Source organism: Callorhinchus milii, unplaced genomic scaffold, assembly GCF_018977255.1.
Source record: "Callorhinchus milii isolate IMCB2004 unplaced genomic scaffold, IMCB_Cmil_1.0 Scaffold4, whole genome shotgun sequence".
Classification (NCBI taxonomy): domain Eukaryota; kingdom Metazoa; phylum Chordata; class Chondrichthyes; order Chimaeriformes; family Callorhinchidae; genus Callorhinchus; species Callorhinchus milii.
The window spans coordinates 42,574,201-42,598,846 of record NW_024704745.1 but is presented as its reverse complement, the minus strand read 5'-3'; the positions used below and the strand labels follow the sequence as shown (position 1 = coordinate 42,598,846).

General features: G+C 41.4%; 1 protein-coding gene, 1 long non-coding RNA gene and 1 other non-coding gene across 3 annotated transcripts in view; 2 read left to right on the top strand and 1 right to left on the bottom strand.

The window, feature by feature from the left end:
• The window catches only part of gk (glycerol kinase), a gene marked incomplete at its 5' end in the record, with an annotated part of 30,867 nt that extends 10,213 nt beyond the window's left edge, over positions 1-20,654 (top strand). The window contains 11 exons of the mRNA XM_042334401.1: positions 1,233-1,300; positions 2,489-2,531; positions 4,060-4,140; positions 4,565-4,643; positions 5,077-5,173; positions 7,544-7,628; positions 8,181-8,301; positions 8,495-8,638; positions 9,851-9,925; positions 20,324-20,410; positions 20,533-20,654. Coding sequence (XP_042190335.1) covers positions 1,233-1,300; positions 2,489-2,531; positions 4,060-4,140; positions 4,565-4,643; positions 5,077-5,173; positions 7,544-7,628; positions 8,181-8,301; positions 8,495-8,638; positions 9,851-9,925; positions 20,324-20,410; positions 20,533-20,573 — 921 coding nt within the window. The remainder of the gene's footprint in view (positions 1-1,232; positions 1,301-2,488; positions 2,532-4,059; positions 4,141-4,564; positions 4,644-5,076; positions 5,174-7,543; positions 7,629-8,180; positions 8,302-8,494; positions 8,639-9,850; positions 9,926-20,323; positions 20,411-20,532) is intronic.
• Positions 117-188, bottom strand: trnav-gac. The gene has a single exon. It is a non-coding gene; the product is annotated as a tRNA-Val (tRNA).
• A 345-nt stretch (positions 20,655-20,999) lies between the features above and the next one.
• On the top strand, positions 21,000-24,455 carry LOC121848876. Its single transcript, XR_006085004.1, has 2 exons — positions 21,000-21,269; positions 23,450-24,455. It is a non-coding gene; the product is annotated as an uncharacterized LOC121848876 (long non-coding RNA).
• Positions 24,456-24,646: the final 191 nt, after the last annotated feature.

The window sequence follows — 24,646 nt, the reverse complement described above, 5'->3', positions numbered from 1 at the left end:
TGGATTTAAGGAATTATTATCCTCGGAAAAGCAATCTGCCAATCGACTAACAACCGGGTTCCTACTTACTGCTAGGAAAACAGAGACGTGTGGAGTAAGGAAAGTAGCCCGACTTTTCACTCTGCCGGGAATCTAACCCAGGTCTCTCGCTTGTCAGGCGAGTGCTCTAACCACTGAGCTACAGGACTAACCACTGAGCTTCAGTAATCATTTTGATTTTTGAATATTCAACTGAATTAGTCACTGAGTGTAAAAGAATATAAAAATATTTCTTCCTAAAATAGATACTTTGAAATTATGTTGGATAATTCCTTAAGAAATCACTATCAGACATGATAAGGCGCTATATCAAATGCAAAGGATTATTATTATCACTACTCTTTTTGAAAAGTAAAATGACCAAAAGTTGCTTGTGAAGCACTCCAAGTTTAGTATTCAATTTAATTTGACAAATGCCAAACATACATTTGGCTTCATTTGTGTTTCTGAGGAAAACCCTTCAAAAACATTATATGAAGTCTACATCCACTGAGTATGCTGTCATTAAGTGTAGTTGGCCCGAGAAGTAAGCCATTTTTGGATATGAGTGTGCATAGGAAATTGTTAAGATTTTTTCATATAGGTTACTGATTGTGAAAGCTCTTTAATATAATATTAATGTCATAGAACCATTAGATTATCACCTACGCATTCCAGTGGCGTGGAAACTACTTGCTTATAATATTATAATATGGGAAGATCATTGATGTTAGGAAGATGAATGGAATTTATGAAGATTTCAATTGAAACAGATAGGCTAAGTAGTGGGAGATATATTTGAATGGAACAAAATAAAGTGCAATGAAACCATTGCTACTTTGGGTACCTAGTATTTGGTGGAATTGGGTAATGGTGGGATAAGGTAACCAACTGAAAATTATAAATAAGAAGGCTTAGACAGCCTCCAGTGAACTGGCACACACTTGTTTTCCAAGCTCACTCAAGTTCCTACTCAGGATTTGACATAGGAAATCAGTCAGTATTCGAACGATAGAAACATCGAATGATACCTCCACCCTTTTTTTAAAATCATGGTTTGTTTGTAAGTATAGTACCTTCACCAATATCTGATTCAGATGACTCGACTAATTCTCTTTAGGTATTACTTAGATAGTGTTTCTATTTAAACACAAATGTAAACATAACTTTTGAGATAATTATTTTTCAACTTTTTAACATTGGTCTCTCCGCAGTGTTTAGGTGACCAAAATTCTGCCTTAGTTGGACAGATGTGTTTTAGTCCGGGTCAGTCAAAAAACACGTAAGTATGAGCTTTATTTTTTGGGATTAAGCATGCACTGTTTGAATGAGTTTATCAGAACCGAGGGAATTATTATTAGTTATCTACTTGACACCACAGTGTATAAAAATTAAAATAGTAGGATTTTGTATGCATAAAGTTTTTGTTCAAACAACAATATTATTTGAGTATATTTCTGCAGGAGCATAAATATTATCAAAATTTGCTTTTAACAGTGTGTTATTTTTACTTCCTTATTTCCTCTTCGATACACTAGTTCTATAACCTTGAGATGTTGCATGTGTTCTGCAACTATTGGGGTGAAATTCCACTTTTGATTGGATTTACACTATTTAGCATTTTGAGCAGCCAGAATTTGGCAAATTCTTAAATGCAATTAAGAATTGGTTAAGGTTAGCTTTAAAGTTGAGATTGAACTGAACGGTTTCCCATATTGTGAATGCTGTAAAATCTAGACCCAATTGGACGTTTTCTCTACATGTTTGTTCAACATGATAGTGGGTAGCTGTGGAACTGCAAAAGTGTTTTCTTGCGAAGTTACTCTAACCAAACCCTCTCAAAATTTATGGAAATAAAGGTAGGTTTGTGGGCTTTGGTAATAAAAAGAATGTGGAAGGTTTTACCTTCTTCCTGGACAAAGGATTTGTAAGTCTAAAGATTTATAAAAGCCAGAAAGCATATTAGAAACCTGAACAAAGTAATTTCCTCTCTGAAACTCAAACAAATCCAGAAACAGCAATCCTGGCAACCTGTTCCATTCATCATTTACTCTCTGGAATAAAGAATACTTCCTTGTGTCAGTCCGCAAATTGCCATTTGGAAGTCTAAGACTATGTCCTCTTGTTCTGCCAAGTTGCATCTGAAAGTATTGTTCTGGGTTTATGTTTTCAATTCTGATTAAAAATACATATATATCTGTAAGGTCATCTCATTCTGTCCTTTAAATGTCTCCAGATAAGTACAAGTTGTGATTGTAACTGCTGCAGATTGTTGATTTCTAATATGCTTCATGACTTTTATAAATCTTTAGACTTAGCAGAAAAGAACATGAATCAAATTGTTTGATTTTAAAATTCAGCATAATTTTATTTCAATAAAGTTCTTATTACACACGTTCAAACATTGTCATTTCTAATTTCTAAAGACTTACCTGTTCTAACCATATGTATGACATTTGTTTTCCTCTAGATACGGAACAGGCTGTTTCCTCCTGTGCAACACAGGCAAGAAGGTTAGTTTACCTCTGATTCAAATCACACATTTTGTTTAGGCAGGAGGTATTTTTTTTAAACGAAACATCAGAAATTTGAATTTAAGAAATTGTAAATTTTATGAAAAATATTGAATGGCTTCATACAATATTGGATTCAGTTTAAAATATATTTGTATTCAGATTAGCCTTTAATCTTCCATATCCTTCCTATTTACACAGTTCTGTTGAGTTCAAATTGCAAAATCAATGACTAATGTCTGCCTCCTTGTCCTCCTCGATCTCTCTGCTGCCTTTGACACTGTCGACCACTCCATCCTCATACACCGCCTCTCTGCTTTACTCAACCTTCACAGATCTGCCCTTGCCTGGTTCGATTCCTATCTCTCTCACCATCTCCACTTTGTTGCCTCTAACGGTTTCTCCTCCAGCCCCCACACTGTCAGGTCTGGCATCCCCCAAGGCTCTGATCTTGGCCCTCTCCTCTTTAATATCTACATGCTCCCCCTTGGTGACATCATCCACAGATATGGGGTCAACTACTATATGAATGCGGTTGACACTCAACTTTATCTTTCTGCCTCCACCCTCAACTCCAGGACCACTGCTGTCCTGACAGACTGCCTGTCGGACATCAAGTCCTGGATGAGGGCAAATTTCCTACAGTTGAATGTGAACAAGACTGAGGCCCTCCTGATTGGCTCACGCCAGCACCTCAGCACCTCAGCACCTCAGGCTCTGGCAGCATCAACCTCCATGGTTGCACACTTCAACTCACCAAGCCAGTCAGGAACCGAGGTGTCTTGTTCAACCCTCAACTGTCTTCTTCCCCACATCCAAGCCATGACCTGCTCTGCCTTCCCTCACCTCCATAACATCGCCCGACTCCACCACTACCTCACCCCTCAGGCCGCTGAAACTCTTGTTCATGCCTTCATCACCTCCAGGCTCGACTGCAAACGTCCTGCTTGTCGGCCTTCACAACTCCTCCCTCCACAGGCTGCAGATAATCCAGAACTCTGCACCTGTATCCTCTCCCGCACCAAACTCCTTGACCCCATCTCCCCCACTCTCGCCCGACTCCAATGGCTCCCTATCCTTCAGAGGATCCAGTTCAAGATCCTGGTCCTCACGTACAAAGCCCTCCATCCCCTCGCCCCACCCTACCTCTGCGACCTCCTAACCCCCTACCAACCCGCCCATTCCTTCCGCTCAGCCGGCTCTGGCCTGCTCCAAGACTCCCGACCCACCCGCCCCACAATTGGCGGGAGAGCGTTCAGCCACTCTGCCCCCAACCTCTGGAATTCCATCCCCCAGTCACTCCGCCTCGCCCCCTCCCTAGTCTCCTTCAAGTTCTGCCTCAAGACCCTCCTCTTCGACCATGCCATCGGCTACTCAACTTCCCTTCCTCTCCCTTCTCCCCCACTGACACCAGCTCAGGTCTGAAATGCTGTACACTGTCCAACGCCTTGGGACATCCTCCTGACGTGAAAGGCGCTATACAAATGTAATCTTGTTGTTGTTGTTGTACTGTCTTTGTTCTCCGCAGCCTATAATATCAAAACATGGCCTTCTGACAACTGTTGCATATCAAATGGGCAAGAAGGAGCCTGTATTCTATGCTCTAGAGGCAAGTTATTTTTTATTAAGATTGTAGTTTATAGACTTGTGATTGCCTTGACTATTGTGGTAAACATCAGATTTACACTCTGGAACTGAAAGCTTAAAGACTGGTTTGGGATTCACTGCATGGACCATTAGTATTTTCAACATTTTCCACCCCGCTGTCTGGAGCAGCTTAGGAATTCCAAGTTTATACTATCCACACCTACTACCCTATCATTAGTCTGGTGTCACAACAAAGCATCTAGGGCAGTTAAATGATCTATAACTAAAACCAGAGCATAATTACCTGAAAATTGCAGATGTGAGAAAATAGTTTACTCATTTGGTAGTTGACATCAATGGGCTTCACTGAATGGTGTCTTACGGTAATATAAAATAGATTATTGATTTTTTCTTCTGTTTTTATCATATTATTTGTATTCTTTTAGGGATCAGTTGCTATAGGTGGTCTTTTGATACGCTGGCTGAGAGACAACCTTCGTATTATTAGTACAGCATCTGAAATTGGTATGTATTTGCTTTTTATGTTTACAACTGCCCTATTATAAGTAGAGCAGCAGTGGACTGGTGGATGTATTAGGGTTCAGGTGTTCTCCGTAATTATATGACAGAATAAACTGAAGTAACTCGACAATCAATCTTCGGCTCGGTCCTGCAACCTTATATACCGTCCTGATTTGAACATATATCACTGTTCCTTCATCTTTATTGGTTCAAAATCATGAAAGCTTTCAGCATGATAATGAATTGAAAGTGCAGCAACATGCTACCATTGTGATTGATGCAATTTGTGCCAAATTGAGCTGCTTAGCTTTTCTGAGCCATGTGCAGTGACAGCACTAGCAATAATTCCCTGATTGGGATTGTAATGGATCCCAGCTATTTTAACAAGGCTCTACTGTATTGCTTTAAGCTTACTTTTCCTCTTTCTGGTTCTCAGAGAAATTTGCAGCATCTGTGGGTTCCTCCTATGGTTGTTACTTTGTTCCAGCATTCTCAGGGTTATATGCACCATACTGGGACGCAAGTGCAAGAGGGTAAGTATTTTCAGTTAAACTTGATCTTTAGCTTTTTGGACCTTCTTAACGAATTATAGGATGGGATGTTATTGAATCTAAATCCCTGACACGAAAAGCACTTTACAGTGTAATGTGTTGTTCTTGTTTGTTGCCCCCCTATACCAAGTAGCAGAATGTATTGTGATTCTACAGTATTCATCATGATTCTTAATGCAATAATAATAAATATTACTTGCATTTGATATCATATCTATAACATTAAACTTTCAGGTATTGTCAAGTGGTGTGACTATTTGTAGGGACACAAGACAGCTATTTTACACACACCAAAATCCCACAAACAGCCAATTATCTGCAGAATTGTTAGCCACGAAACCTGAAGAAACTCCCTTGTCTTTTTGAATTGGGTTGTTAGATCTTTAATGTCTGCTTGCCTCATTTGCTTGCCTCACCTTCAAAGCCCTCCATGGTCTTGCTCCCCCCTACCTCTGTGACCTCCTAACCCCCTACCATCCTACTCACTCCCTCCATTCAGCGGGCTCCGGCCTGCTCCACGTTCCCCCACCTCGATCGTCCCACTATTGGTGGGCAGGCCTTCTGCCACTCTACCCCTGCTCTCTGGAACTCCAGCCCGCAGTGCCTCTGCCTCGCCCTCTCCCTTGCCTCCTTCAAGAACCCATTTCAAGACTCTCTTCAACTGTGCTTTCGATCACCCTGCTTCCCTCCCTGCCCTCCACCCTTCCCGATCCCGACCCCCAGCTCTGACTGTCTAGCATTTGAGACATCCTTCCGACGTGAAAGGCGCTATACAAATGTCATTTTGTTGTTGTTGAAAGGATGCACCTCTGAAAACGCAGCATACCCCGGTAGTGCAGTGGCAGGCTAGCATTATGAGCTCAAGTTTTGACTTGGGGTGAACCCACCTTTTGCCCTGAGAGGAGAGTTTTACAGACCGAGCCAAGCCAAGATGGTTTTCTGGAAATTGCTGATTGTTTCTGTATGTTGTTAGTGCTTGGTAACATGCTATTTTCTTTCAATTTTATAAAGATAGGAGGTATTTTTCTAATCACAGTAATCACACAATCATAATTAAGACTTACGACATTTGAAAAATTGTTTAATGTTTCGTAATAAAGCTAGGTCTCAAATATTGGAATACCTTTACTGATGAGTTCGGGTGTATGCCTATACCAGAAACCCAACTCTGCTCTTTTGATCCTGTTTCCACACAGTTCCTATCCACCAGCTGCTGTTTTTCAACCCCCAGTGACTCTCTCTTCTGAAACAAACTATCCCATACCCCTTTCAATTCTATCATCCCGTCTTTAACATGCCTTTTCTCTCCAAGATGCGGGAGCAACTTTCCCATTATTCCCTCTCTGGGTGTCTTCTATTTTTGTTTTAATTGTAACTTTTACTGTCGATTTAGAAGCCTGACAGAATTCTTGTGGTTCAAACCCCACACTGGGATTCATTTAGTCTAAGATAAAACTCCAGTGCAGTCCCGTGGGTGTGCTACACCTGTTAGAGGTGCCATCCTTCAGATTAGATGTTAAACCAAGGTCCCTTCTGCCTGTTTAGGTGGACGTTAAGATCCACCTAAACAGGCAGAGTTCTCTCGAAAAGAGAAGGGAGTTTTGCTATCTTGGCCAAATAAATTTGTCATCTCGCTTCATGGCTGTTTGTAAAATGGCTGCCATGTTCTCCCACAAATCACACAGTCACTGCACTTTACAATATCTGTGAAGCTGTTTAGGATGTCTTCCATTGTGAAAAGTACGATGCCAAATGTAAGAATTACATTTAGAGTAAGAAGGACATTTGAGTTCAGTGGTTAGAGCACTCGCCTTGAACCGAGAGACCTGGGTTCAATTCCCGGCAGGGCGAAGCCTTGGGCAAGTTTCTTCACTCCTGATAATCCCTCAAAGAAAAAAAACAATAATAGAATTGGTCATTTCAATCCACAATTGTTTGTGGGACACTGCTGTGCGCATTGGCTGCTGCGTTTCACCCACAAATATACAGTCAATTCACTTTACAGTATATTCTGTGAAGCGCTTTGAGACTTCTTTGAGACATCTACATTATATCAAATGAAAGGATTATTTATATTATAATTACTATTACTATTTGTATCTCCTTTGTGTTTATCTCTCTTCTACTGTTGCTTTCTGATCAAGGATGCTGCTGATCCCTTCCAATTCTTAACCATTTAAATATGAATACTGGACATTATTTTCTTGTGCTACCAAGGAAAGATTCTTAGTAGCCAGAAATTTTGAAAAAAGCATGAAATATGAAAATCTGTTGCATTATATCAATTGCATTTGCATACCTGTTCCATTTATAGGCAGTAAATTGTATTTATAACTTTTCCTTATTTTCCAGAATAATATGTGGCATTACCCAATTTACAAATCGAAACCACATTGCATTTGCAGCATTAGAAGCTGTATGCTTTCAAAGTCGTGAGGTAAGACTGCTTAGTTCTGTTGAGATCCATATTGGTTACTGTGATAATTTGGGGGCAAAGCTAACATAAGTGTTATATGTTATAAGTGTATATATAAAAATAAAAAAACTATAAATTGTGGTTAACAATACATTTCATAGTTAGCACCTGAATGTTAGTCGATTGGCGCATCACTTTCCGGAGGTAATAATAATCGCTTAAAAAAAAATTATAATAATAATTTGGTCACTCAATCCTCGACTGTTTGTGGGACACTACTGTGTACAATTGGCTACTACGTTTCGCCCACAAATATACAGTCACTTCACTTAACATTATATTCTGTGAAGCACTTTGAGATGTCTAGAAGACGTGAAAAGCGCTATATCAAATGCAAGGATTATTATTTATGTTATAATTACTATTATTATTTGTATCTCCTTTGTGTTTAGCTCTCTTCTGCTAATTATTATTATATTGATCCATGTTTTAAAGGGGCCTGATTGAGTGTGATCTTAAATTGTTTTTCTATATTGAATATATGTTTCTGTGCATTTTTAAAAATATTTTTAGCTTCTTGATGCTATGAATGAGGACTCTGGAATTAAAATGTCAACTCTCAAGGTGGATGGAGGAATGACTAACAGTAATGTTCTAATGCAGCTTCAAGCTGATATTCTCTCAATACCAGTCGGTAAGTACACAAACCGTCCTTCCTTGAAGAATATTGAACTGAACTCTCATGCATGTCTGTAGGAGTTACTGAAATGGATCCTTTCTAAAATATTCAAGTTTTTTCTGAAAGGAATAATTCATTCTAAATTTATTAGAAACCAAATTTATATAAACCTAAAATAAGTAAACCAAAAGTCTCTCTTTTCTTTCAGTAAAACCCTCCTTAATAGAAACAAGTTCTCTGGGTGCTGCCATGGCAGCAGGTGCTGCAGAAGGTATTGGAGTCTGGAATCTACATCCTGACAATCTCGCTGTATTTCGGTGGCAGCAGTTTGAACCACAAATCCAGCCAATAGGTCAGATTCAATGAAATAAGAACATTTTCTTACGTTTCTTATTTTCTTAAACATGCGATGTATTGAGCTGCATTTTGCCTTGGCCGAACAAAATATTGGCCAATGGAAAGCAAGCTTCTTATCACAAATCTATGAATTACTTTAAGGAAGTATTACTTCAGCATTTTCCACATAACAACAGGAGTGAAGAAGACCATAAAGTAAATGGCAATCAATTTGCACTAGCATGTTCCTGCAAAAAGACATCAAGTGAATGACCAATTTTATCTGGGTGACTGTTGCCCAGGACACTGGGAGATATTCCACAATCTGGTGTCTTCACAATCCAAAATTTTGTACAATACAAATTACATTTGTATAGTGCCCTTCACATCAGGAGGACATCCCAAGGTGCTGGACAATTCAGGAATTTGGGGGGTTGGGATGAGGGCGGGTAGCAGGGTGCCCAAAGGCACGTTTGAAGATGAGGGTCTTGAAATGTGCTTTGAAGGAGGCAAGGGAGGGAGTGAGGCAAAGGGAATGTGGGATGGAGTTCCAAAGGGTGGGGGCAACTAAACGCAAATTAGTGACAAGGACCTATCAGGAGAAGAACCGAATTCTCCAATTTTGAAAGACAAATACTGAAATGAAGAAGGACATTGCCTCCAAATTTGAAGCCACAGACTTTGAATGATTAACTTGTGGTACAGTGCAGTATTGTACATAGAAAGAATAGGATACCGTAGCTTTGATATGTATAGGTTAAACAAATACAGAAACCTTGCCTAAAAGTCACCAGCTAGTTCATTACATCTGTATTGCTTATGTGTTAGTCATATAAAATCCGACTTATACATAACTTCACACACATCATATATGATCCAATTTATGCAAGTTTCACACAACTCCTACTTTGCTTAAGTCATATTAAATGTATGGTCCCAATTGATGTGACTTATGTGAGGTTTACTGTAGGTTTGTTTTCACAACTCCAGTTAGGATAGTATATTATATGCATCTCTAAGGATGCCTCTGAGACCTCTTGGAATCAACTTCAACTCAATTAATTTGGTAATAAATGCCAGCATTGGTTCATGTTGTGAATGCAGATCTATCAGAAATCAAATGCTCTGATGGGGGTCCATAAGAGATTTGGAGATTTCGAACAAGAATTGTTTTTTGATCAAGCATTGTTTTTCAGAATTAATGTTTAGATTTTTGTTTAATCTTCAGAAAGTAACAAACGTTATGCTTGGTGGAAGAAAGCTGTGCAAAGATCAATGAACTGGGAAACTGCTGATGGTCTGGGTAAGAATTTGTTAGTTGTGTTGTATTTAAGGTGTTGCTAAAAACAGATTTTAGATGATTCAATATGGATTCACTTTAATCCTAAAGTTTAATCCTTGCATTTTGTACACTTCCTTTCACGTCAGGAGGGCATCCTAAAGTGCTTCATAGGTAATATTGTAAAGTGGAGTGCTTTAGGATTTTCTCCTGATGTGAATGGTGCTATATAAATGTAAATTTGTATTGTGTTGGAGTGACTGTGTTTTTGTGGGAAAACGTGGCATCTAATTTGCACGCAGCAATGTCCCACAAACGGCCATGGAGTGAATGACTAATTTTATTTGGTCAGGACACCAGGAGAAATTACCTTCTCTTTTTGAATCATGCCAACAAAAACAACAACAACTTGCACTTATACAGTGCCCTCCACGCAGGGTAGTGTCTCAGAGCACTTAATAGTGGCGGAATCTGACTCCGAGCAGAGGGAGGTGGCCGTAAGCACAGTTGAAGAGGAAAATTTTCAAGCGGGACAACAGGATTTCATTTATAGAGCGTCTTTCACGTCGGGAGGACGTCCCAAGGCGCTGGACAGTTGGGTCGGGACCCATGCAGGGGGAAATGGTCAAGGTGAGGGGAGGGAAGGGAGGGAGCGAGGAGGGGGTAGAGGGGAGCTGAAGGCACGGTCGAAGAGAAAGCTCTTGAGACTGGCCTTGAAGGAGGAAAGGGAGGAAGCAAGGCGAAGGCACTGGGGAATGGAGTTCCAAAGCCTAGGGGCTGAAAGGCTGAAGGCCCGGCCACCGATGGTAGGGCAGTTGGGGCGGAAGATGTGGAGCAGACACCTCAAAGAGGGGAGAGAGGTGGCAAGGCAGAGGGATTAAGGGAGATTTTTCCAGAGTTTTGGGGGTAGTGGTTGAAAGCACGATCTCCAATAGTGGGGCGGAGGGTGCGAGGGACAAGCAGGAGGCCTTTGCTGGTCGCGCAGAGGTAGTGGATTAGTGAGTGAGGAGGTTTGAGAGGTAGGGAGGTGCCAGGGAGTGAATGGATTTGGACACAAGTGTGAGGATCTTGAAGTCGATCCATTCGGTGATGGGGGGTCAGTGGAGCTTGGCCAGAACTGGTGAGATGTGGGTATGGAATTTGGTCTGGGTCAGTATGTGGGCGCAGAGTTTTGAATGAGCTGCATCTTGTGAATGGGGGAGACCGGCCAGGAGTGCGTTGGAGTAGTCCAAGAGTAATCCAACGCATGCCCAAGGGTTTCAACTGCATTTGGGGTAAGGTACAGCCGGAAACAGACAATGTGCCGGAAGTGGAAGAAGGCGGTCATGGTCAGGGACCAGATGTGGGGGAGGAAGGACAGCTGGGGGTCGAACTGGATGCCTAGGTTGTGCACTGGTTTGGTGAATCTGAGGGAGAGCCCAGGGAGGTTGTGGAGTTTAGATCCGCAGCAGTGAATACATTGACGGGAGCCAAGGAGGATGGCTTCCATCTTGTCCATATTCAGCTGCAGGAAGTTTGCCCTCATCCAGGCCTCAGACAAGCTGATAGAATATCGGCAGACCTGGAGTTGGTACTGGAGGAGGCAAAAGTAGATTTTTGTGTCATCCGCGTGCGTGTGGAAGGTTAGATGACTTTGGATGACTTCACCCAGAGGGAGCATATAGATGCCATGGGATCTTTAACATCGATCTGAATAGGCTCTATAAAAAATAGGCAAAATATTTACAAAGCATCTCTGACATTCCTTCTTCTCTGCTATATGATAGCACTTAAAATTGCTTTTTTAGTTGCATCTTCAAATGTAGTTAATCAGGAGTTGTCAGACTGAAAATTTCCAATCCAAATTGGGACTCTCTAATTTCAACTTTTTGCAAAAGCAGAATATTCTATTGGCTTGCCCTCTTCAATGTAATTGCATTCAAGACGCTTCTCAAGGCTTAACTGTTTGGACCTCACTTTCAGTCATCTTTCCCCTCCCCACCCCTTCGACTCCCAACCATAGCTTGAATTAAGCACCTCGGGCCATTCATCCGACACAAAAGGTGCTATATCAATGCATATTTGTATTTTTATCCAAAATCAAGGGATACCGCTCTGCGGTCACTGCCCCTCCAACTTCCACCCACCCCTTCCCTCCCACACTCCGACTCCTACCCATCCTCCCCTACACACCTTCGAACCCGTTTCCCCACCCTCTGTCACCAAACTCATCCTGTCCCTGAAACCCACCACCTGCTCCTTTGACCCCACTCCACTCCTTATCTCTCAGCTCCACCTCCTTGCCCCACTTATCACAGACATCTTCAACCTGTCCCTCTCCTCTGGCTCTGTTCCCATTCGCCTAAAAATTGCCATCATCACTCCCACTTTGAGAAAACCCTCCCTTGATGCGTCGCAGCTATCAAGCTACCGGCCCATCTCCAACCTCCCCTTCCTGTTCAAGGTCCTTGAAAGAGTTGTCGCCTCCCAGCTGCGCTCTTTCCTCTCCACCCATTCATTATTCAAACCCCTTTGGTCAGGTTTCCGTGCTGCCAATAGCACAGAAACCGCCCTGGTCAAGGTCACCAATGACATCTTGACCATCTGCGACCAGGGCTCCCTCTGCCTCCTCGTCCTCCTCGACCTATCGGCAGCATTCGATACGGTCGACCATGCTATCCTCCTCCACCACTTGTCCTCCCACCTCAACCTTCAAGGCCCTGTCCTTGAGTGGTTTAGGTCGTACCGCTCCCACCGTCTTCATTTTGTTTCCACAAACGGCTTTTCCTCCAGCCCCCGCACTGTCTCGTGCGGTGTCCCTCAGGGCTCTGTCCTCGGTCCCCTCCTCTTCACCCTCTATATGCTCCCCCTTGGTGACATCATCCGCAGACATGGGGTTAACTTCCACATGTATGCGGATGACACCCAACTCTACCTTTCCTCCTCTACCCTCAACTCCACGACCACCGATGTCCTGACAGCTGCCTGTCCGACATCGAGTCCTGGACGAGAGACAACTTTCTTCAGCTCAACGTGCGCAAAACTGAGGCCCTCCTGATTGGCTCACGTCAGCGCCTCCGCACCTCAGGCGCTGACACCATCAGCATCCAAGGCTGCACTCTCCACCTCTCAAAGCCAGTCAGGAACCTCGGCGTTTTGTTCGACCCTGAGCTGTCCTTTCTTCCTCATATCCGCGCCACAACTGGCACCGCCTTCCATCACCTCCGGAACATCGCCAGACTACGGCACTACCTCACCCCTCACGCTGCTGAAACTCAGGTCCACACCTTTATCACCTCAAGGCTGGACTATGGGAACTCTCTCCTCACCGGCCTTCCTGGCACCTCCCTCCACAAGCTGCAGGTCATTCAGAACTCTGCAGCTCGTGTACTGTCCCGCACCAGGCTTCGGGACCACATCACTCCCACCCTCGCTCGCCTCCACTGGCTCCCCATCCCCCAGAGGATCGAATTCAAGATCCTCATCCTCACCTACAAGGCCATTCACGGCCTTGCTCCCTCCTACCTCTCCGACCTACTATCCCCCTACCTACCTGCCTGTACCCTCCGTTCCTCTGGCTCCGGTCTGCTCCACATCCCCCGCCCCAACCGCCCTACCATCGGTGGCCGGGCCTTCAGCCTCTCAGCCCCTAGGCTCTGGCCTCCTCCCTTTCCTCCTTCAAGGCCGGTCTGAAGACCTTTCTCTTTGACCGAGCCTTCAGCTCCCCTCTCGACTCTCTACCCCCTCCTCGCTCCCTCCCTCCCTTTCATCCCCTCACCCTGACCATTTCCCCACTGCTCGGGTCCTGACCCAACTGTCCAGCGCCTTAGGACATCCTCCCGACGTGAAAGGCGCTCTATAAATGGAATCTTGTTGTTATTGTTGTTTTATAATGTGGGTCAACTTCTCTGCTTAGCCACACATCAATAAGTGAAGGTAAGTAAATCAAATTCCAGATACACTATTACTGTATATTACAGGATATTCTTTATCAAATCCTATTTTGATCTGATCAAATGCTAAATGCATAGAACGTTATGAACCACAATGCATTGAAGTTGAAATAAAGATGATTAGCTTTATTTTGGGTGAAGGTCATGTTTGTTTAAGCAAGTTCAATAAATAACATTTCGAAACAATTGGCCACATTCTTGATGATTTACAAAAATAACTAAATTACAAATTTATATGTGACCCCCTTGAAACTGATTCTCAGGCTGGCTTGGTGGCTGATCTCAGTTATGGCATTGGAGATGCAACTGCGACAGTTCTCATTCCTTGATGCACGTGCAAATTTTATTAACGCTTTCGTACTAAGTGGCCTCCACTTCTCTTCTAACTCTGACGGTGTGAGTCCCTTTTTCAAAGGTAACTCAACCAAGTCAAATTCACACACAGACAGGTATTCCCAATTAACCCTAATGCCCAGTAATTAGGATGTCTAAATGGACTCTACTCACACGAGTTGACCTCCGATCAGACAACCTCTCTCCGAAGACTTTACTCCTTTTCTTATCTGGAATACTACAGAGACTCGAGGATACATTCAGTAGAAACAACAGCTCTTCATTAAAACCTAGCCACCCTAGGCTACCTTACATATAGGAACACAACAATGGAAGGTAAACAACAATGGGATTAAACATAACCATCACACATAACTATAACAACTGGCAGCACAATGCTACATTAGCAAAGAAATATAAAACCAACCCTGACTGTACAGTAGTCCTGTACATGTCAGTTCATACCGGATGACGACCATTAGTTAGTACCATGAGGAGTGCCGAGCATTGCTTTATATAGGCGTGTGCCTCCGCCCACTTTATGATGCGAATGCAAGGATTTTTTCCCGTGCTTGCGCTTACGTGTTATTTTACTCTGCAGACTACTTCCTACACATTGTTACAACTTGTGTACTTGCTAACTCTATTGCAAGTTGCTTCTACAACAGAACCTATTAAAGGGGGCAGGCTTCCTCAGTTCCCTTAAATAATATATAGTTATATATATATATATTATTTACACATTACAAAAGACTGCAAGAATAGGGTAACTGTGATAACAATCAGCCAAGATATCCCTGGCTGGAGAGGGAAAAAAATATTATTTTAAAATGAAAATAGTTGCTTTAAAAATGTATTAATGAATACAGAGGTACAAAAATGTATTAATGGCTCATGTTCAGAAAAATACCAACATAGACTTAATTGAACAAAACACCAGCATAGACTGTTTCTGTGCTGGAGTATTCAGAGAATTCTTGCCAGATTGCAATTCAGTGACCCTTACTGAAAAATGCACATATTTAACAATTGTGTTACAGTAGGATCAGGTTTGGTTGTTGTGCCCTTTCTTGTCAGTTTGAGGACACGTGATGAATGAGTATTTTGGAAGGTACTGAAATGTGGCTTTTGGCTATCTATTCCAGCATGTCTTGATCTGTTTGGGATTGGATAGAGATTTTGAGTAGGCAGTTTGGTGGCAAAGTGCCCTATGGCTCCATTCTAACTTATGGAGTAGTAAAACATGACCCTCGTAATGTTCTACAGAGTGAATTTAGCAAACCGTATGGGTTGCAATTCCACTACTATATCAATAAAGTATTCAGGTAAAGTGTTGTAGATGCTGGAAATCTGGTATAAACACAGACGTTGCTGGGAACTCGCAGCAGGTTAGAGAGAATCCATGTTGAGAGGAAAATTAGTTAACGCTTCAGGTCTATGACTTTTCGTCAGAACTGGGGGACGTTGGAAAGGAGCAGATTATAAGGACAAGCAGAGAAAGGGATGGCCCATTTGCCTCCTCCGAGGCAAATGTTGCCCATTTGCCTCCTCCGATACCACTGTCCCGGGCCCCAAACACTGCTTCCAGCTGAGACAGCGATTTACGTGAACTTCCACCAACATAGATGGTATTCGCTGCACACGCTGTGGTCTCCTCTACATCAGGGAGACCAAATGCAGATTGGTTAATCGTTTTGATCGCATGCAAGTGCAGCCCTGAGATTCCGCTCACTTGCCATTTTAATTCTCCTTCCCATTCCCTCTGTGATCTCTCTGCCCATGGCCTCCTATGCTGTTTGAATGAAGCTCAACGCAACTTCGAAGAACAGCACTTCATCCACCTCCCGGGCACCTTACAGCTCTCTGGCCTCAACATTGATTTCAACCATTTCAGACCCTAACTATAGCTTCCATCTTCTCTCAGTTTTGCCTCCCCCCCTCCCGCTCTTCTATAACCATTAACACATCCTCTGGTTCTTAGACACATCTCTGTTCATTCTATAATCCCCCTTATTGCCTTTTGTCTTGCACAATCAACACCTCTAATCTCATCATCTTCTGTCCTCCATCCAAAAATGTGTCCTTGTCTTTCTTTGCCCGCCCCCTTCTCCACTTTTCCTTATAATCTACTCCCTTCCAACATCCCCCAGTTCCGACGAAAGGTCATAGACCTGAAATGTTAACTAATTTTCCTCTCTCCATGGATGCTGCCTGACCTCTGTGTGTTCCCAGCGACTTCTGTGTTTATACCAAGTCTTCATGTAATTTCACTTATGGTGAAACTTCCATACTATAACCACACACAATCAAAGAACTTTACTGAGAAGCATAATTCTTGACCCCAAATGTGCTATCAAGGGAAGCATCATATGGAGTCCAGATCCTTCCACAGGGAGGGAATATTGCAGTTACCCCAGACTCATGCACTGCGTTCCTCTCAACTGAATTGTGATTCTTGTGAGAAGACCTAAAAAGGAAAAGATTTTAAAAAAACTTATGCTTTTGAAATTTAAGAATTTCCCAAAATATACTTAGCAGTTTTTATTTTTTTATAATGTATATAAAACTAAAAACTTTTATATTTTGAATATTGTATATGAAAATAGTTGAAAATTATCCAATCCCACCTTGCATGTCCAGCGCCTTGGGAAATCATTCCAATGTGAAAGGCGCTATATAAATGTAATTTGTTGTTGTTATATCCGCTTACAGAATTGGAATAGAATCAAATGACAATTAACTGAAGTTTTTTTTACTCTGCAGCGTAACGTTGTCGAACATTAGTACCTTGTGATCTCTTCTCAAGAACGTGGAGCACAATTACAAATAGATAGCTGCTTTGACAAAAGTTGACTAAAGCTAAATAAAATCAACTCAAATATTGGAGTGCTGTCTAGACTAGTTATGTGAGTGTTGTAAATTACTAAATATTTAAAATGATATATTTTCTTAAGGGTATTTGGACAGTGCAGTGACATTAATTTTATATATTAAATGCTGAAGTTATTAAAGTCTCTTTGGATTTCGGGGTAACTTAATCCTGAATTCTTGGTTTGTGTCAGTTCTGACGAAGGGTCATGGACCCGAAATGTTGACTCACTTTCCTTTCTCCATAGATGCTGCCTGACCTGCTGAGTGTTTCCAGCGACTTCTGTTTTTGTTTCAGATTTTCAGCATCTGCAATACTTAAAGCAGTCTTACCGACTTTTTCAATTGCATTTATCAATTATTTGATAGTTATCACCAATTTTGGAATAGAACTCGCAAAGCGGAATCTAAAAGAAATCTAGATGTGTTAGTTAACTTATTGCTCACCATATCAGAACAGTGAGTCAACAATACACTAGGCAAATGAGACAATGAGCTACATTTACCAAATCAGTTGAGTTCTTATCTCCAGATGTCATACTTAAGCAATATAGCATACTTTAGCTGTGGCCTTGGGGGCAATGAGCGTGAGAGCAATGAAGATAATCCCCAGTATTAGAGGAATGAGCTATCTATCGGCATTGATTAGACAAGCTAGAGCTCTTCAATCTTGAAAAGAGATGTCTCGGAACTAACCTTATAGAGGTATGTAAAATGTTAAATTGTAATGAAAAAGTAAATACAGAACAATACTTTAGGATGCGCTAAAACAGTACAAGAAAACAAAGAGTTGCAAAGGACAATTTTCGGGCAGAAACCAGGAAGTTTTTCTTTACCACAATTACCACAGGGTAATTACTGACTGGAACAGATTACTAGTAGGGTGATTGAGACTGGGACACTGGACTCATGTAAAAGTTAGCTTGATGGTGTGAAGGGAGAATGATATGGTGGAGATGAAATAGAAGGCTTTTTTAATCCAAAACAAACTTGTGATCATCAGCACATTATGTGTCACATTTTCACATTCAACACTTGTAAGCAATTGCTTTTCAGCGCCTAAGTGCCATTGTCCACGATAATTCACCTATAATTAGTATATTTAGAATGCACTGCAAAATTAAATTATTTTCCATGACTTATGGTTTGATTTATTTTTATTATATGTTAAAAGGAAATTTGGGTTAATTTCACTGCTTCAATGTAGTATACCATACATTTGTGACTGGTACTAAGGGAATGCTGACATGCTTATATAAGTTTATTGACTGTAAAATTGAGACATAAATTTAACAAAAGAAGAGATTCTTCTCAAGACATTCTCCACTCAGCACTGGGTTCAGGTATTGACTGACAAGTTTTTGATGAGAAAAAAACAGAAGGTCATCAATTTCAGTCAATGTGAGAAGAGAATTGACATGGCATTCCTATGTGCTATAAATAGCACCAAGCCACTGCTGTAGCTTGTTGCTGACTCCTGGCTAAAATGTTCACAGAAATGTTCCTGCTGCGCTGATTTACTTTCATTTATTTCCCTAAGTGTTTGAAATCATTGTTCGTTGTTATTGTTTAATAACAAATTAATAATAATGTTTAATCTACTACAAATACTCCCCCTCTGCTACAAACAACCATCACTACAAACACACCACTCTGCTACAAACATCCCCCCTCTGCTACATCCCAGCCACCCTCTGCTACAAACACGCCACTCCGCCAAAAACCTTTAAGCACAGTGTGCTCAGGGCCCCGGGCCTCTGTGCTGCTGCCGGCTGTTTACTCGACGCTGCTACTGTGGGTGAAGTGGCTATGGACACGTATGCACAGTGCGGCACGAGCAGGAAATGGGCTTCACTCACCCCGAACCTCCACTGTTCAATGAGTCTATGCGTGTCTGTCTCTCTGTATCTGTGTGTGTGTATATCTGTGTGTCTGCGTGTGTATCTCTGTGAGTGTGTATGTGTCTCTTTGTGAGTGTGTGTCTTTCTGACGTCCTTCCGATGTGAAAGGCAATATACAAATGTGATTTTGTTGTTGTGTCTGTGAGTGTGTATGTTTCTCTGTATCTGTGTGTATCTTTCTGTGTCTGTGAGTGTATGTTTCTTTGTGTCTGTCTCTCTGTCTGTGAGTGTGCTTCTCTGTGTCTGTGAGTGTGTATGTTTCTCTGTGTCTGTCTCTCTGTGTCTGAGTTTCTCTGTGTCTATGTGTGTGTCTCTGAGTCTGTGAGTGTCTTTTTCTCTGTCTGTGTGTGTCTCTCTGTGAGTGTGTTTCTTGAGTGTGTGTTTCTCTATGTCTGTCTCTCTGTGTCTGAGTGTGTTTCTCTGTGGCTGTGTGTGTCTCTGTGTCTGTGAGTGTCTTTCTCTGAGTCTGTGTGTGTCTCTGTCTGAGTGTGCTTCTGTGAGTGTCTCGTTGTCTGCGTGCGGTGGTGGGCTCCGGAGAGAGGCACGAGATGGTGACCTGGAGCCCCGCAGTCACACTTGTTTCCCCCCCCCACACACGAGTGGCCACCCAGTTTTTGTAAAAGAAAACATTAATTTTTTTTGCAACAATTTAATATGTGTTATTTCTTCAAGTTGAGTTTTTACCAATAAAGTGAAGAAATGAAGTTTGGGAGTAAAATATACATCTCAATAGCACCAATCAACTCCCCACAATTTTTGGAAAATATTTCCACAATTTTCTATTGGCCCTGCTTATAGATTAAAAAAACAACCAAAATTGATGCATATTCAATGCTTCACATCATTTATAGCCATAGCAATGAAGAGGTCATTTGGTTAACACTGCATCTTCATAACATCTTAAAGGGATTTAAAATAGCTTTCACACCACATGAACTTGGCTCCAACATGAGATCACTTCAGAACTGAGGTCTTGTGGGTCAGCATGACATAAATGGATTCCCTTGAGGGAAAGCACTCCATGATCTGAACTTGATTTCTCCAGGTTAGGTTATCATTTGTGCTGCCATTATCCAGAAGATTGAATTGTCAACCCATTTTTCCTGGTTAGAATACAACTAGAACCCCAAACTTTGCAGTGGGTGGCAGATGCTTGTATTCTAAGAATGGAAAAAAACAAGGAATCTTAACCAGTCACAACTACAATAAATGAACTGTTTTTGTAGTACAGTTCAATATATATACTTACACTGGTTGGATTCATTGTTGTTTGAAACAATTGCATCATCCTTGTTGCTGAATTTTTTTTGCAGTACAGATGTTTAAGTAATTCATTGCAATTTTATTTTCTTTCATTTGTTTATATGGAACCCATTGGATGATGTCAGCAGACTCTCGTATGTTCACTTACATGCCTATGGGCTTTTTTTTACTGGGTAGCATGTTTATGTTAATCGGAGCAAAATACCTCACAGGTCAGTTACCTTTTATTCACAATAAATAAATTCTAACAGCTTGCCCCGCTACATTTGCTGTATTCTTGTCTGCATTCAGCTGAGCATTTTCTAAGAATTTTAACTTTTATTTTTTTTGTCAGCTGGTGTCTTGACACAAGCAGAAACCCATTACCATGATTAAGAATATCCAACCCAAAGTGAATTCTATGCATGGAACCAACACATGGAAACTTCTGTTTGGAATGGAAAGTGCACTCTTTTCCCGGAGAGACGCATCCTGCTTATTTAATTCCAGAGAATTTTTTCCCGCTGGTTGGCAAGAGCCAAGGCTTAGGTACCACAAAGCTGGGGTTTTGTTGGTGTTTAAGCAACTAAAACCACATTAGCTTGCCATTGAAAGCAGTGTTTGAAAAGCTTCCTGCTATTTGAACAGCTAGGACCACTCTACCCCTTTAGAGCTTTGGCTGGGATGGTTAACAGTTTGTTTAGTGGAGAAGAGCCCTTGCCCCCAGTGACTCGTCTGCCTGGCTCAGGAACCGAACTCCAGAGACTGCATTAGGATTGACTCAATTCTGACATTTCATTGCCAAGTGTGTCATCTCCGAGCCAGTTCAACTCCAAGGAGACTTCCCACCCCCAGATAGCATCAACATTTTCACTTTAAGAGTGTGCATAATACCACTTCCCAAGTACAATGATTGTTTTTGTGGATGAAGGCAGCAGGAATTTAGAAGAATTTGGCTAGAACACTGGAAGAAGCTCCATTCTTACATAATATCACTTCTTAAAAATAATCCACCTGAACAAATAGACTGGATCTTCTTTTTGATATCTGAAAAAATGCAATTTGGGCTTCCCCGGCACTACACTAGAGCGCGTAAGTCCAGCCTATATGGTTCATGACTTGGGGCTTGAACATACAACCTTCTAACACAGAATCTAGTATTCTACCAACTGAGCCAAAAATCATGCTAACAATTTATATTAGTGCCACAAAGTTTTTTTCTTACTGGTTATCTTTTTCATAGCTTATATTACCAGGTGCACTTAACAGCATTTTTTCCTTTCTTGCTAGCCTCTTTATATTGCAACTAATTTGTCCTATAGCAGCTTTCTTTTCTCTTGCTGTGCATTTTCATTTGGTTAACACAATTTAAATTCAGATGTGCTAACACAATCTTATATTGTGTCATCAATATTTAAAGTGATTACTTGTTAGTATTTATTTTGTTTATTATTTATTTGTTTTTCCTCTCACCCCCCCACAGTCACCTGTCGGGTAGCCTACGGTTCCATCATTGGTCCCTTCTTTTCCTTATTTATTTGCTCCCTCTCGACGATGTCATCCCCAGACATGGGGTTAGCTTCCACATGTACACAGGTGACATCCAAATCTACTTTTCAGCCTCAAGCTGTGACTCCTAGTCCACTGATGTTCTGTCAGCTTGTTTGCCGTACATCAAGGCCTGAATGAGCGCAAACTTCCTGTAGTTCAATGTCAGCAAGACAAAAGCCATACTACTTGATTCAAGTCAATATCTTGTGCTCTGACCTCAACCTCCCTGGCCTATCCCTATGATTTACTGAACCTGTGGGTATCCTCAGCATCAGGTTTGATCCCCAGCTTTCCTTCCTACCCCACATCCTTGACAAGGGCCGCTTTCCTCTGTCACATTGCTCATCTCTGACCGCATCTCATACCCAACGCAGCCAAAACCCTCATCCTCACGTTTGTCACCTCCCGCCTCAACTATTTCAGTGCAGTCCTCCCTGGTCTCCCCAGCTCCACAAAATCCAACTAATTCAAAACTCACCCACTCTAAACTACCTAAATTCTGTGGAGTCCTGTAGCTCAGTGGTGAGAGCACTCGCCTAGCAAGTAAGAGACCTGGGTTCTATGCCTGGCAGGGAGAAATGTTGGGAAAGTTTTGTTACTCCACACGTCCCAGTTTACCTAGCAGTAAGTAGGAACCCGGTTGTTAGTCGATTGGTGGATCACTTTTCCAGGGATAATAATCCCTAAAAAAAAATTTGGTCACTCAATCCACGACTGTTTGTGGGACACTGCTGTGCGCAATTGGCTGCCGTGTTTTGCCCACAATTCACTTTGCAACATAAACAAAATGCAAAATACTGCAGATGCTGGAAATCTGAAACAAAAACAGAAGTCACTGTGAACACTCAGCAGGTCAGGCAGCATCTATGGAGAAAGGAAAGTGGCTTTCTCCATTATAATAATAATAATAATCCTTGCATTTGATATACCGCTTTTCACGTCGGGAGGACGTCCCAAAGCGCTTCACAGAACACACTGTAAAGTAAATTGACTGTATATTTGTGAGCGAACGCGGCAGCCAATTGCGCACAGCAATGTCCCACAAACAGTCGTAGATTGAAAATGACCAATTTATTATTGTTTTTGGTTTTGGAGGGATTATTATTAGGCTCTGTGTGGAGTAAGGAAACTTGCCCAAGGTTTCGCCCTCTGCCTGGAATTGAACTCAGGTCTCTCGCTTGCAAAGCAAGTGCTCTAACCACTGAGCTACCATTGACTCACTCCTTTCTCCATAGATGCTGCCTGACCTGCTGAGTGTTCCCAGTGACTTCTGTTATTGTTTCACTTTACAGTATAGTCTGTGATGCATTTTGAGATGTCTAGAAGATGTGAAAAGAGTTATATCAAATACAAGGATTATTAGTATTACCCTAATCACACCAGTACTTGCCAGACTCCATTGGCTGCCTATCACAGAATGGATCAACTTCAAGATCCCAAACTTATGTACAAATCACTTCATGCCATGGCACCTCCAACCCCACTCTGCTCGGCTGGCTCTGACCTCTTGCTCGTCCCTCATGGAGATTATCATTTCTGTTATGGGATTCTCTACTTGTGAGTACATCTCATTTCAACAGAAAATGCTTGTTTCTGCAAGTTTCTCATAATGAGACAAGTGCACATACTCGAAATCAGGACTAACAATCATGTAGAAAACACTAGTAAATAGAACCTTGGCTAGAGTTTGTATTTTATTTTTTCCATTTCTTTCCTTCTAGGCATAGTAACAAACTGACAAGTTATTTAACAGAATAGAAAAGTACTGGTGTGGTACCGTGTGATTGTTGACTCCAGCTTGTCAAGTCATTCCTGGGAATTGCATCTCTTAAGTGCTTCCATTATGAAATTAACCAATTATATGTCTTCTGATGTTTTAATTGCAGAGCAAATCACATAAGACATTTAATTTATAATGCCTTTTAAGTACAGTAAACTGATAACTTGTCACTTCAAGGAAAAGGGGCTCACTGACGAGTTATCCAAAGTGGTGAGTTAGGCATATGTATATAAATCAATAAATGCGGCAGGGATATTGATAGCTTAATGATTAAGTGGTAGTGAAAGTTAAGCCAGGGTCGACTTATCAGAAATCATATTAAAATCCTAGGGAAATTGATCATCAAATAAGCTAATTTAGAAGATGTTTGCAAATGTAGTGAATCAAATACTGTATTGATCCAAGGTCTAAGACTTACAATTCACAAATGCATTAATTTGTCATTTTGGTGCTGTGATGGATTATTTCTGCCTGAGGGTGTTAAAGGATGGGGTTGAACTGCAACCCTAAAACATGTATTTCTCTTATTAGGGTTGGAAGTGTCCTACTTAACTGGTTTTGAGAGTACAAGCTCAGAAAGGATCAAGTGATGATTAAAAGAGGGAAAATAAATGGCAGAAGTGAAAAAAAGAATATTAAATAACATGAAAGCAAAAAGGGAGATAGGTAAAGAGACCTAAGTTTTTTTTGGAAAATGTTTGGATTCCCATAACAATTTATTGTGCTTATCTTGAAATTATCTATAGTAAGGGTTTTAAACTCAGAATAAATTGACTTTGGGTGGTGCTACCATATATAAACCCAACTTATTTTGACCCACCTGAATAAATTTAGGCAGAATACAGTTGATATATGTATTTTTTTTGATAAGGTGACATACTAAAACACTAGCTAAGAAAATTAAAGCAGGCTATTAAACATTAATTGGAAAATACTGTAGTTAGAAGGCTGAAAGATGGAAGGCAAAGAGCAGGGAAAATTATTCTTTCACCGATTGGCTGGATGTAGTTAGTGGTGCATGCCCCAGGGATCTGTGCTGGGAACTCTGCTATTTTCTGTTATTAATTAATAATTTTGAGATGGAGATGAAGAACAATTTCTAAATTTGTAGAATTTATTAGAAATTATGAGGAAGAGT